The 13,260-nt window shown below is 43.1% G+C and overlaps 1 protein-coding gene across 1 annotated transcript; it reads left to right on the plus strand.

Moving 5' to 3' along the window:
• The first annotated feature begins 20 nt into the window (after positions 1 to 20).
• On the plus strand, positions 21 to 7,880 carry med4 (mediator complex subunit 4). The gene is made up of 7 exons (XM_015965799.1): positions 21 to 161; positions 410 to 476; positions 3,220 to 3,390; positions 3,736 to 3,793; positions 4,772 to 4,858; positions 4,949 to 5,080; positions 7,566 to 7,880. The coding sequence occupies exons 1-7, from the start codon at positions 88 to 90 to the stop codon at positions 7,736 to 7,738; spliced, it is 762 nt and encodes a 253-aa protein (XP_015821285.1). The 5' UTR covers positions 21 to 87; the 3' UTR covers positions 7,739 to 7,880.
• Positions 7,881 to 13,260: the final 5,380 nt, after the last annotated feature.

Here is a 13,260-nt window from a genome sequence, read left to right on the forward strand (position 1 = left end):
GTGGCCGCAGTGTCGCAACTCTGGCTCTAATTTCACAACAGGAAACGGAACGAGACGTAACATCCGGTCCGACCGCGCGATCCGAAAATGGCGGCCGTGGCGGAGAAATCAACGAAAGAAAGACTTTTGTCTGTGTTGGACGACTTGGAGGTTTTATCACGGTAAAATTAAAAATAATTAGAACGTTCTTGTTTATTTATTTAATATTTTAAGCTGATGTCATTTTATTATCGATCACGTTATTCAGCTGTTGGCATCGGTTCCGATCTAGAGTTCCTGGTGATTACTCTGAAAGTAAAAGATGGTTCAGTGTTTCTGGGTCTTTTGCAACCTTTATTATAACGGGCAACATATAACCCTTCTCTTTATGTGTGTGTGTGTGTCTGTCTGTCTGTCTGTGTATTTTCAGGGAGTTGATCGAGATGTTGGCTCTGTCCAGATCTCAGAAGCTACCTCAGCCCGGAGACGACACGCAGGTAACGGTCAGGAGCAGGTCTGGAGTCAGATCCAAGGCTGTTGGATTACACTCTCGATGCTTTATAACTTTGACACAGAGCTGCTACGTAGTACTCTACTGGTTTACGTAGTATCTTTCTCTTCAGCCATTGGCTAAAGTGTATTCAAAATGTCTCAAACTCTATGTTTTAAGCTGAAGGTGGCGCTATACTGTGGTATTTAGGCAGAATTTTTAAGTTTTAAAGAAAATGCACCAAAATGCTAAAATAATGAATACACACATTTAAAACACTATTAGACACTCATTTATACAGTTCATCAGCAAAAAAAAAAGTCAGCAAAAAAAAAGTTAATTTAGACGATACTTGCTCTTTAAATATCAGAGTCCAGCAGTTACAGATACATTTCTGTGTTGATTAGAACACGGGCAGAGCCTAAGCTCAGTTTACGTGCTCAATCCTGAATGTTTCCCGTATTTCGGGGAATATTTAATTTTCTTTAATTCCATCTCTGTGGTGCTATGGCAACATATTATGTTGAAAATTGGAACAAAACCGGTTCCATAGCATTTATGTCCTGTTTGATCTGATCATAAATAGTTCATCATACACCACTCCTATGTAGGGTTGTCACGGTGTGAAAATTTAACCTCACGGTTATTGTGACCAAAATTATCACGGTTTTCGGTATTATCGCGGTATTTTTTTAAACGTGCTACATTTTCAGACAACTAAATAAACCCTGTATGTCAGGAAATATTGTCCTCAGTTTGTGTCTAAATTTTGTCTAAAATGTGTTATTGTGTAATTATGTTGTTTATTTGTTTACATTTTTCCTCTTTAGTCTTTAAAGTATCAATATTTGCCCATAACTTCTTATTTGTTGTCTGTTTGATGTCATTATTTAAAAAATATTAGATCAGATGATACTCAGCACTCAAGTAGCCTTCTAATCAGATATTTTTTACCCTTACTTGAGTAATAAACCCTATATCAGGAAAATATTGTCCTCAGTTTGTGTCCTTCCAGTGAGCTTTGCAGATGTGGGAAAATGTCATCAAGCAGTAATCATTGTTAAATTCATAATTATTCTCGGAGAGAGACCAACTCTTATCTGTCCCTGGGAGCCCCGTAATGCATAGCGTCATTTCAACATGGGGGTGTCCGCGTCGACACGGTTTATATGCAGGTAGCGGCGCTGCGGCTGCTTTATATAGCGACTCGTTGCATTCTCCCTCAACCCAAATCCTCGGATCACACATTTTAGCTAAAACGCTAACGTTAGCTTGCCTTGCGTTGACTGTAGAGTTGTGGGTGATGGTCACGCAGATGTGTCATGAGATTTGAAGCGTTGCTGCCTTTCACAGACACTTTTTCTGCACGTGCTGCAAACAGGATAGTCGTCTTCTATCAACTCCCTCGGCATTCTTCAAATATCCAAAAGATGCCCGTACTTCCCCCTTTGTCTTCTTTGAGGGATAATAAATGTCCTGAGCGCTGCCGTCTCCTCCTTTGGCCATTATTTCAGCTTTAGCTTCAAGAAAGTTTTGGTTGTAAACAACAAAGCGCGCATGTGCCGCCGGCAACTTCAGCAGATGATACGGTGGCTGGTAAGGGTCACCGCAGCCACTGTAATCACCGAGATAATATAGTTTTTTTAAAAACAAGGCGGTTATTATTATTGTCAACTTTTTTCCCCAGAGTTCACTGCTACACCGGTTACCATGACAACCCTACTTCTATGTAAAGTATTTTAATATAAGTTTCAGTGGGTGCGCTGGCAGAAAGTCTTACCCTCCAGTCAGAACCTAAAACAACACCAGTAGGCAGAAATGATCAAAAATACCCGTTATTAGCACAACTGAATAATAAAACACCACGGGCGAGTTCCGCTGTGGAACTCGTCGGCTACTGCCTCTTGTCCCTTTAAGACAAAACCAGCTGTTCAGCATAAGTAAAATCAAACAATCAGGTACTTAGCTGGCCCAGTCGATGCGACCCCCTCCCCGGGGTCTGAGCTTCCAACACCGTCCAACGCCCCGGGGTTCAGCTTGCGTGGACGGCAGGTGAGTCCATGGCTCGGGTCCGGCTGCCAGAGTTTGCTGTGGCAGATGTCGGCGTGGTCTCGGCACCCAAATACTCCCAGCCCTCGCTACCTAAAGAAGGCGTCAAGCCTCCCGTCCTAGCACTGGAACACTGCCCACCTACTCAGCTGTCTTCATCGCCGGCAGTCCTAACCAACTGCGAACGATCCCACCCCCCAGAACCGGGTGTCACAATGACAGGTCGACCATACACACACACACCTTGGTAGATCTGCCACCCTTTTATCATCTCCGGCCTCATCACACCTGACAAGCACCAGCCGGCGTCTAGTTGCCACGCCCCCAGAATCTGGCAAATCCCATCTTCTGCCTTTCACAGTATGTTCAGGTACCCTCAGGAGACACTTTTTACTTCTCCGTGCAGATTTGATGTTATATTCCTCATAATGAGATGATGTTTGATTTCTGTATTGGTTTTATTTGACGTTGTTGTATTTTTGGCATTTTTTTTCTGCTGCCTTTTCATTTTTGAGTGTTTACATTTCAACTACTACCTATTATTGTTATTGTTGGAATCACTTTTCCTGGAAGATCTGAGGTACACTGGTGTCTATAATGATGCAGCAAAGTCTGCTGATTAGACATGCCATGGCTGTTAACTGGTTATCCTTTGAATATGAATTTGGATGTAACATTTGCAATCTGTTTTTCCCATCTAGATCATTGATCTGCTGGTGCAGAGGGACACGGAGTTCCAGGAGCTGATGGAGGTGGCCCAGCAGCAGGGGAAGGTTCACCAGGAGATGCAGCTGCTGGAGAAGGAGGTGGAGAAAAGAGACAGCGACATCCAGCAGCTCCAGAAGCAGCTGAAGGAGGCCGAACACATACTAGTAGGTTTGTTGTAGGAATTGCAATGCGGTGATATGATTTAGCACCATCTGTATGAGCTGCATTCCATTCCTGCAGCTGTGTGCTGCTGCTTGTTTGTAAACTGCTTAAAGACTGAACTTTTACAATAGCTGATGGGAATTTACAAACCAAACAAAAGCATGAAGCTGTCATGGAGAAGGGTGGAGCAGCTGCTGCTTCAGAGTGGGTTTGTGTGAAGTCTCCACCAACGCTGCTGGTTTTGGTCAACATGAATAATTAGTAGAAACTCACAAACACATCATTCTTTAAATCTGAGTGTTTTCTTTCCTCAAATGATTTTTGGTTCCCTTGTTCTTTTATTTAAGGCCACCGCTGTTTACCAGGCAAAAGAGAAACTTAAGTCTATAGAAAAAGCCCGGAAAGGTGAGGAACACACACACACACACACACACACGGAACACACTCACATGGAACACACACACAGAACACGCACGCACGCACACACACACACGGAACACACAAACGTGCACGCAGGCACACACACACGTAACACGCATGCACACACACACGGAACACACACACGCACGCACACACACACACATGGAACGCACACACACACACACACACACATGGAACGCACGCACACACACACACACACACACACACGGAACACACAAACGTGCACGCAGGCACACACACACACACACGTAACACGCATGCACACACACGCACACACACATGGAACACACACATGCACGCACACACACACACACACACACACACACACACACACATGGAACGCACGCACACACACACACACACACACACACATGGAACGCATGCACACACACACACACACACGGAACACACAAACGTGCACGCAGGCACACACACACGTAACACGCATGCACACACACGCACACACACATGGAACACACACACACACACACACACACGGAACACACAAACGTGCACGCAGGCACACACACACACACGTAACACGCATGCACACACACGCACACACACATGGAACACACACACGCACGCACACACACACACATGGAACGCACGCACACACACACACACACACATGGAACGCACGCACACACACACACACACACACACACACACACACACACACACACACACGGAACACACAAACGTGCACGCAGGCACACACACACGTAACACGCAGGCACACACACGCACACACACATGGAACACACACACGCACGCACACACACACACACACACGAAACACACACGTACACACACACGTAACACACACGCGCGCACACACACGTACACACACACATGGAACACACACACACACACACTAATGAAGTCTGTCTTGTTCTTGTTTTTCTTTCATTTGTCTTGATTTTGAGTTTTTAATTGCAGGAAGCATTTCATCAGAGGAAATCATCAAATACGCTCACCGAATCAGTGCCAGCAACGCCGTGTGTGCTCCACTCAACTGGGTGCCAGGTAGGAGCTGGAGGCCCCTGCAGTTCCCACTGGCTGTCAGTAGAGGGCAGGTTTGACTTCATTAACACACCATCCAAACGTTGGTGACAGGAGATCCACGCAGACCTTATCCCACCGACCTGGAAATGCGCAGCGGGATGCTGGGTCACATGGCAAACCTGCCATCCAACGGTGTGAACGGACACCTGCCAGGTGATGCTCTGGCTGCAGGACGGTTACCAGGTAAGTTAAAAAGAGCAGAATTAAAACACTTGAGTGCCGCGTAAGTTCAGGTCTTTATGAAGACTGGTTTTGTTTTATACTGACACTTCAGAATGTGTCTTGTTCCATACCATCTTTATTTATATAGCATGTATAAAAGTAGCATGGCAGAAGACCAAAGATGCTTACACGGAACAAATCCAGCACTTTTAATGAGATGAAGCATCAAAAACATTTCAAAATTTAGCATAAAAAGAGAAAAATAACATTGAGACTAAATAACAAAAGATGGAAAATGTACAAACACTAAAACAATCAGCTGAAAAATAGATGAAATAGAAGCCAAGATAAGCTGTATAAACTGTCTTTTATAACAACTAAAACATTGGAGTGACTTAACTGTAGAGTTGGGCATCGAGCATCGATGGGAACCGGGACCAGGAGTGAGTTTTTCCCGGAAACGCTCAAAGTTTCTTTGGTGTGTTGTTACTGTGTCTAGTTTCTAATAACATTTTGGTTCTTTTTAAAACACAGAAACCTTTCCTGTGTTTTAAAAAGAACCAAAAACGCTCAGTTTTTTATTTCAATTCCTAGATCCTGACCGGAAGAGGAATTCGCAGCTGACCTCCGTGAAAAACAAACGTGATCTGCAAATTCTGATCGGCACTTTTCAGAGCTGAACACACCAGCTGTCTGTCGCCTGCAGAGCTTTCTCTCTGGTGGACCACACCGGGTTATGCCCACTGTAGCCCACAGGGATAATAATATAAAAATAAAAAATGTCACAACACACAGTTGTGACATTTTTTATTTCCTTTTTGAACTATTTAATCTGGTGTGAGTTTTAATGTTTAAATCTGTTAGATTGTTACTGACAGCAGCTACATTCAAGCTTCACTTTTTGTTCTGACTGAATGCTGCTGCAGCACGGAGGTGTCGACTCAGTCATCCTGGACATGATCATCCTGATGGTTTCAGTTATAAACAGCTGGACTTTTCTGGTTATGTTGGAGACATTTAGCCTCTCATCCCAGAAGCTTCTTCAGTTCCCACACTTTGGTTGTGGTCAGAAACAAACACACTTATAACATGTTTTTGTCTAAATGAAAGTGACCGTTACAGAAAGCAATCAAAAAAGAACAAGAAAAACCCATAAGAGTCATGTAGGATCTGAGCTGAGTTAGCCTAATCCAGACGGGAGGAGATGAGTGTAGAAGGATGGATTTTAACACTGTAATGCAGCAAAAATGGGGGGAAAAACAAGAACTCACAGTTGCAATGGTTTGTGTTTATCAGGGAAAGATGAATAAAATGCTCTTTAAATACACGTTTCACTGAATTTTGGGGAAACTTCCTTTAGATTCTTAATAAATTCCAACCAGCAGCTGAAGCACTTTTCCTTTGATCAAACATCAATAGGGCAGATCCATATAACCTATAAAGTATTATTTTCCTAATATCCAGAGGTGGATCTGTGTTAGCTGTGTAAAGTTTCACCACATCGATGCATAAACAAGACCTGGAAAGATGCATTTCAAATATATGAAACCACGGGACAACCGTCTCACCATTAGTCTTGGGCCCGACCGATATATCGACCTGCTGATATTATCGGCCGATATTGGGGTCATTAACAGTATCGGCTATCGGCTAAAAAGTCGGCTGATATGGCTGATATTGCGCTACCTACCCAGCAGATGGCGCCAGCTTTATGAATAAGTTTTGTGAATACTTCACCAAGTTAACTTCCACAGAGTGTTACTTTGTTACGAAGCACAAGTATTACGTTTTATTTATTGCTGCATTTTTATTATTTTAATATTCTTATAGGGATCTTCTGTCCCTAAACTTGTGTGTTGTTAGATTCCCCAGAGTTAACCAAGTCAGAAAAAACATGTTGTAACCAGTTGTTTTAGCATAAAGCAATGGAAGGGAAGGCTTGCATTCACCTACATAAAAACACTACAATGTGTGTGAATTCACTTACATTGTTTTATGCTAAACACGCAGACACACGGAACAGATCATATTGGGCTGTTATAAAATGCTTTTTCTGACTTGTCTAACTCTGGGGAATCTTAACAAGACACAACTTTACTGAGTGATGGAATGTTCCTTTAAGTTAAAATGTATTAGTGGAAACCACAGTTTACAAGAAAAACTTGAATGTTAGATTTATGCTGTGACTGAGTTTGTGTGTTCTGTTGTTTTTGAGATCTGCTAAATAAATCTTATTTGCATTACTTGGAACCCCTAGTGAGTTATGGAGACAGTTCTTTGGTGTGTAATAGAGAAATAAGTTTGCATCAAAAAGACAGAGAATGAAGGGTTTAAGCTTAAGAACATTTTTATTTCTTTTTTTTGTGGGGGAGATAAATCGGCCATTATATCGGCTATCGGCCTTTGTTAAAAGTTTTATATCGTATCGGTCCCAAAAAAAGCATATCGGTCGGGCCCTAATTACGTCCTCATCAGATTCAGTACATCCTTCTGTTTTGTCTCCCAGATGTCCTGACACCTCACTACCCATGGCAATCTTCAGACGTCTCTGTTGGGATGCTGCCTCCTCACCATGGTAATGACTTCGGCTTGGAGCCCCCCGGTCACAACAAGGAGAACGAGGATGATGTGGAGGCCATGTCCACCGACTCATCCAGCAGCAGCAGTGATTCAGACTAAAAGTGTGTGTGTGTGTGTGTGTGTGTGTGTGTGTGTGTGTGTGTGTGTGTGTGTGTGTGTGTGTGTGCTCAGTGATCACATGGTTAAATCTGGTGTAAACATGAACATACTCAGCTTTGTAAATAAACATCTTTTGAATAGATCATGAGTGTATTCTTTATATTTTTATACATGTGTATATAACGTAAGATGATGTGTTTCATATAAAAGCTAGCTAAGATGCAAGTTAAAGTATTGATATGCACAAACGCCTAACTGGTTTGAACAGGTTTTATCTTAGATGAAATGTGACTGACTGGAATGGTTTTTCAGATCGACCACACCCAGTCAAACCAGTTTCATTTTGAGAATGTGTTCATTCACCTTTTTGTTCCTTTTGGACAATAGCGTATTTTTGTTTTTGTGAAGTCTTTTTTCTGACACATTATTGTAAATATTGATGTAAAATGCAGAATTCACATGGGGATAACACCACTAATGCACGTTAGCGCCTAAAATGCATCCAGAGGATGGATAACATGTACAGGTACTTCTAAAAAAATTAGCATGTTGTGATAAAGTTCATTATTTTCTGTAATGTACTGATAAACATTAGACTTTCATATTAGATTCATTACACACAACTGAAGTAGTTCAAGCCTTTTATTGTTTCTAATATTGATGATTTTGGCATACAGCTCATGAAAACCCAAAATTCCTATCTCAAAAAAATAGCACGTTTCATCCGACCAATAAAAGAAAAGTGTTTTTAATACAAAAAATTCAACCTTCAAATAATTATGTTCAGTTATGCACTCAATACTTGGTCGGGAATGCCCACATCACTGCAGATGCAGCACCAATCTGCCTGTCAGTCTCTCGAACCATCGTTCCCTCACTTGTAAACATTACTCCAAGATACTTAAACTCCTCCACTTGGGGCAGGTCCTCATCCATGGCCCCGGAGAAGGAATTCTATCCGTTTCTGATTCAACTCCATGGTCTCGGATTTAGAGGAGCTGATTTTCATCCCAGCTGCTTCACACTCGGCAGTGAACTGCTCCATCAAAAGCCAGAGTTCATGGTCTGATGAAGCCAACAGGACCACATAATCTGCAAAAAGCAGAGACCTGATCCTGAACGTATCCCCTCGCCACCTTGGCTGCGCTTAAGAATCCTGTCCAATAGTGATGTGTCGGTCGTGAACGAACCGGCTCTAAGAGCCGGCTCTTTGAAGTGAACGACGGGAGCCGGCTCATCATTGGGAGCCGTCCCCTCCCCCCCTGCTTTGGTGAAAGCTACAGGCGATTAGTCAACTGTGTGTCCAGACTGTCCACACACAGAGCAGTAGGGGCGGGGAAGAGGGAGGATCAGACTCAGACTGACACACAGCAGAGCACATGCGGGTGGAGGGAGACGAGAGGGAATGAGGAGGAGGAAAAAGGCGAGCGAGAGGGAGGAGAGTGCGACAAAGACGGCGAGAAAATGAGCGCCAGCAGTCGGAAAGTGGAGATTCCTTGAAGTGTTCAGTTATTAAATCCATAGAAATGATAAATATTTGATATATTGCTTTTTTTTTACATTAGTAAATTATTTTACATATGTTTAGCATTATTTTGGTTATAAATGCACTCTACGCAACAGAAAATCTGAGGAGCCACTTGGGAGCTGAAAGAGCCGGCTCTTTTTGGTGAGCTGAGCCAAAAGAACCGGCTCTTTTTCGGAATTCCCATCACTACTGTCCAATCCTATCCACCACACTGAGGTGGAAAAACTCCTTGGTGGCAGGACTCCGGGGGTGGATGAGATCTGACCGGATTTCCTTATGGCTCTGAATGCTGTGGGGCTGTGTTGGTTGACGTGGCTCTGCAATGTTGCGTGGACATTGGGGGCAGTTCAAGGGCGTAGGAACCGTGGGGGGGGGGGGGGGGGTGATGGACGTGTCCCCTCCAATATTGGACAACCGTGCATTTGTACCTCCCAATAACATGGAGAAGAAAAAGATTGATTTTGAAACATTTGACTTGCGAGCTTTTATTTTGAAAGACACCGCAGACTTCTCTCCGACACAGCCCCTCCCCTCAGGGAGTCAGACAGGCTGGCTGAGTGAAGCAGGAGTCAGAGACAGACAGCAGCAGCTCAGTGAGTTCTTCTCATGGGCAAAAAAAGAAAGAAAGGAATTGTGAGTTTGTAATAATTTGACGTTTCTGGTCAAACGTTAGACTGGCTGACTAACGTCAACATCTTGCTAGTTAGCATTAAACATTAAACAACACTACTAGTCAACAAAAAATGGCGAGTTTTACAGTAACAGACAAAAACCATTTGACACGAAATTAATAAAAAAGTAGAATCTCCACATAAAAATGGAGTTTTTAAGTGTGATTGTTGCTTGTTTGTGACATTCTCGTCACATTTCATTTTTAAACCTTATTCATGTCACTCTTTTCAAATAAGAGACCAGAGGAAGTTCAGCTGGAAAATGATGAAGAAGGTGAGACAGGCAGCGCCAGACCTGCTGAGGGTGAGACAGGGAGCACCAGACCTGCTGAGGGTGAGACAGGGAGCATCAGACCTGCTGAGGGTGAGACAGGCAGCACCAGACCTGCTGAGGTGCAGGTAGGTGCTACAGTGGAGTGAGATTTTAGATGGTTGATGATGAGAGGAAGATTCGAGCATGATAACAAGTGAACACGACTAAATAATACTATAACAACCATGATTTTAATGTTACACTAGTCGTCCAACAGTATTTTACTCCTTATTCCTGTCCACTGTTTTTAGAGATCAGATGACCAGTTGTGGGTGAGACAGGGAGAGCCAGACCTGCCGAGGGTGAGACAGGGAGAGCCAGACCTGCTATGGTGCAGGTAGGTGCTACAGTGAAGAATGAGATGGTTTTAGGTTGCTGATGAGAGGAAGATTTGAATGTGATAATAAGTGAACACAGTTAAATATATGTAATCTCATAACAAGTAGGCTGGACAGTACGGGTTAAGAATAAATTACATTCTGTACACGCTTCCTTAGAAATATTAGAAAAATAAGTGTTAAACTCTGCATTCTGGTGCATTTAGACTGCAATTTTGGCCACTGTTTTTTTCTGTTGTCCATCTGAAAATTAACGTAGTTCCAGCTGTTGTTGTGAATGAATTATTTCTTTTTTCATTCTGTCTGAAGCAAACAGATTTTTCTGATTGTTGGTCAGCGTTGTTGGCTGATGTAGTTTAAAATATTCTGATGAGAGTCAGATCAGTTCAGACTGAATATTCACAGCTTTAGTCTCGTATTAAATCTGTTTACACATCTCTACCCATATGAATAAGATAATATATCCTACATTCATATTATTACATAAAAATAAAACAGTACTGACACATAAACAGCTTTTTTATAATTAAAACGTCCACGTTGGCCGGTAATCACCTGGATCTGGCTCATGGGGAGCCTAAGTCTCCTCCCCTTCTGGCTGGTTCATGGGTCCCCGATCAAAAAAAAAAAAAAACCAGACTGTTAGTGAACTGGGCTATAAAAGTTATTTTCTTGTCTTTCTGGGCTTTGCCTTACGCCCTGAGTCACATCTGTCAGACTTTTCTAATCCTAGAGTTTCACCGTCTATCAGATTTTCTATCAGAAGCTAATGCAGGAGATAGCGGTAGGAGACTATGTTCATGTTCAGCCTGCATGAAACACTCAGTGACACGTTAGAATCAGAAATAATCATTAAATGTATTTTTTTCAGTGAGGTTGACCTATATATTGACCTACAACAGATTTGTTAGATTTCCAAAATGTGTCCCCCCCCCCCAATATTAAACTCGTTCCTACTCCCTTGGGGCAGTTGGATCAGCAGATGGGGTGGTGGTCCCCCTATCTTAAAAAGGGGACAGCAGAGTGTGTTCCAACTACATTTCTGAGCCTCCCTGGTATCTATTCAGGGGTTCTGGATAAGAGAGTCAGTCAGATTGACGAACCTTGGATTCAGGAGGAGCAATGTGGTTTTCATCTTGGCCATTTGACCACATTACTTGAGGGTGCTCTGGGAGTATGGGGTATCAGGCTGTTAGGTACAACTGGTGTCAGAGCTCGGTCTGCATTGCCGGCAGTAAGCCGGGCTCCTTTCTGGTGGCAGTTGGACTCCACCAAGGCTGCCCTTTGTCACAAATTCTGTTAACTTTTATGGAGAGGATTCTAGATTAATTTTGTTTAATTTATCAAAATAAATGGTTAATACTTCCATTTTTGAAATGATTTGTTCACAGCTACTTTCACCCCTGCCTAACACTTTTGCAAACTACTATATTTCCATATACAGGATTGCTTGCCACGCTTTCAAAGTCCCCCTAAAAAAAAACCCACAAAGCTGAGTGCAAAGTTTAGGACAGAACATTAACCTGTCATGTTCCCGAGCCGAGGTGAGCGACACCATCTCCACTCTGTGATTGAGCTGATTTCCCACAGGTGAGGAGCGGTGGGGGCGGCAGCTGCTGGAGATTCCAATCAGGAACTCGGGTTTAAAACGAGGATGGAGACACCTCACAACGCTGGATGATTGCACCAGTTTAGGTAGCCCCAGCCACTTGTTCTTTTACTCATTTGTTCGCTTTGACTCGCTCTTGGATTACCTGGTTTTTGATCTCAGACTGTTTTTGTGGATTACGTTTGGATTACCCCTTACGTCTGGTGTTTGTTTCCCTTCCCTCAGGATCCTCACACCACCTGCTTCACCCTCGCTGTCTTCGAACTCAAGATTTCATGCACCACGTCCCATCCTCCTCCTTGGTTCCTGTTAGGTGCCTCTCTGCTACCTCACCCATCCCGGATCGCTCACCCTCTGCCCAGCGCTCACCTCGGCTTCCCCTCCTCCCTCGTTCACCCCAAGCGCTACAAGGACTCGAGCTGCACCGCTCACTCCCACAGGAATTCCCTGTGCTATTTTTGCTCCCGTTTTTGAATAAAGACCTTTTCTCTTTACTCAACCTGCTCGACGAGTCTGATTCTGCATGTCTTCGGTTAGGCACTTACCTCGAGTCATGACATAACCCATCAATTTTTATTAATGTAGTAAACTTTAAATGAACTCTGGACATAAACAAACACTGTCCACCACGTTCTGTCTCCCGCGCTCGCTGACATCCTCTCTCCCATCATGTTGTTGGCCAATATTTCAAGCCTCATATTTACCATCTTTTATATATCAGAATCAGCCAATATACCTCCTTTAGTAAAGCCAATTTAAAGTCAGACACGTCCACGGCAGGGAGACTTTGACCCCAAAACTCACTGTCATTAGGTTTACTGTATAACATTTACTACATTTCACACTACTGGCAGTAAACGACAAGATTTGGGTGCGTTTTGCATCATGTCCTTACACCTTGCAGCAGCGGTTCAGTGATTTGTCATCATGTAGTCTCAAGCCTAAATCAGCTCCTGTAATTCCTTCTTATTGCCTATTACTTCCATTTGCAACAGTCATGATTATTGAGGTCACCGAGAACAAATTAGCATCATTTTCATGAATTTTTCACACAAATTGCTAG

The sequence above is a fragment of the Nothobranchius furzeri genome, chromosome 14 (genome assembly GCF_043380555.1).
Source record: "Nothobranchius furzeri strain GRZ-AD chromosome 14, NfurGRZ-RIMD1, whole genome shotgun sequence".
Taxonomy (NCBI): Eukaryota; Metazoa; Chordata; class Actinopteri; order Cyprinodontiformes; family Nothobranchiidae; genus Nothobranchius; species Nothobranchius furzeri.

Coding starts and splice junctions, on each gene's coding strand:
- med4 (XM_015965799.1), top strand. CDS start 88: ATGGCGGCCGTGGCGGAGAAATCAACGAAAGAAAGACTTTTGTCTGTG. Junction 162..409: donor GACTTGGAGGTTTTATCACG/GTAAAATTAAAA, acceptor GTGTATTTTCAG/GGAGTTGATCGAGATGTTGG. Junction 5,081..7,565: donor GGCTGCAGGACGGTTACCAG/GTAAGTTAAAAA, acceptor TTTGTCTCCCAG/ATGTCCTGACACCTCACTAC.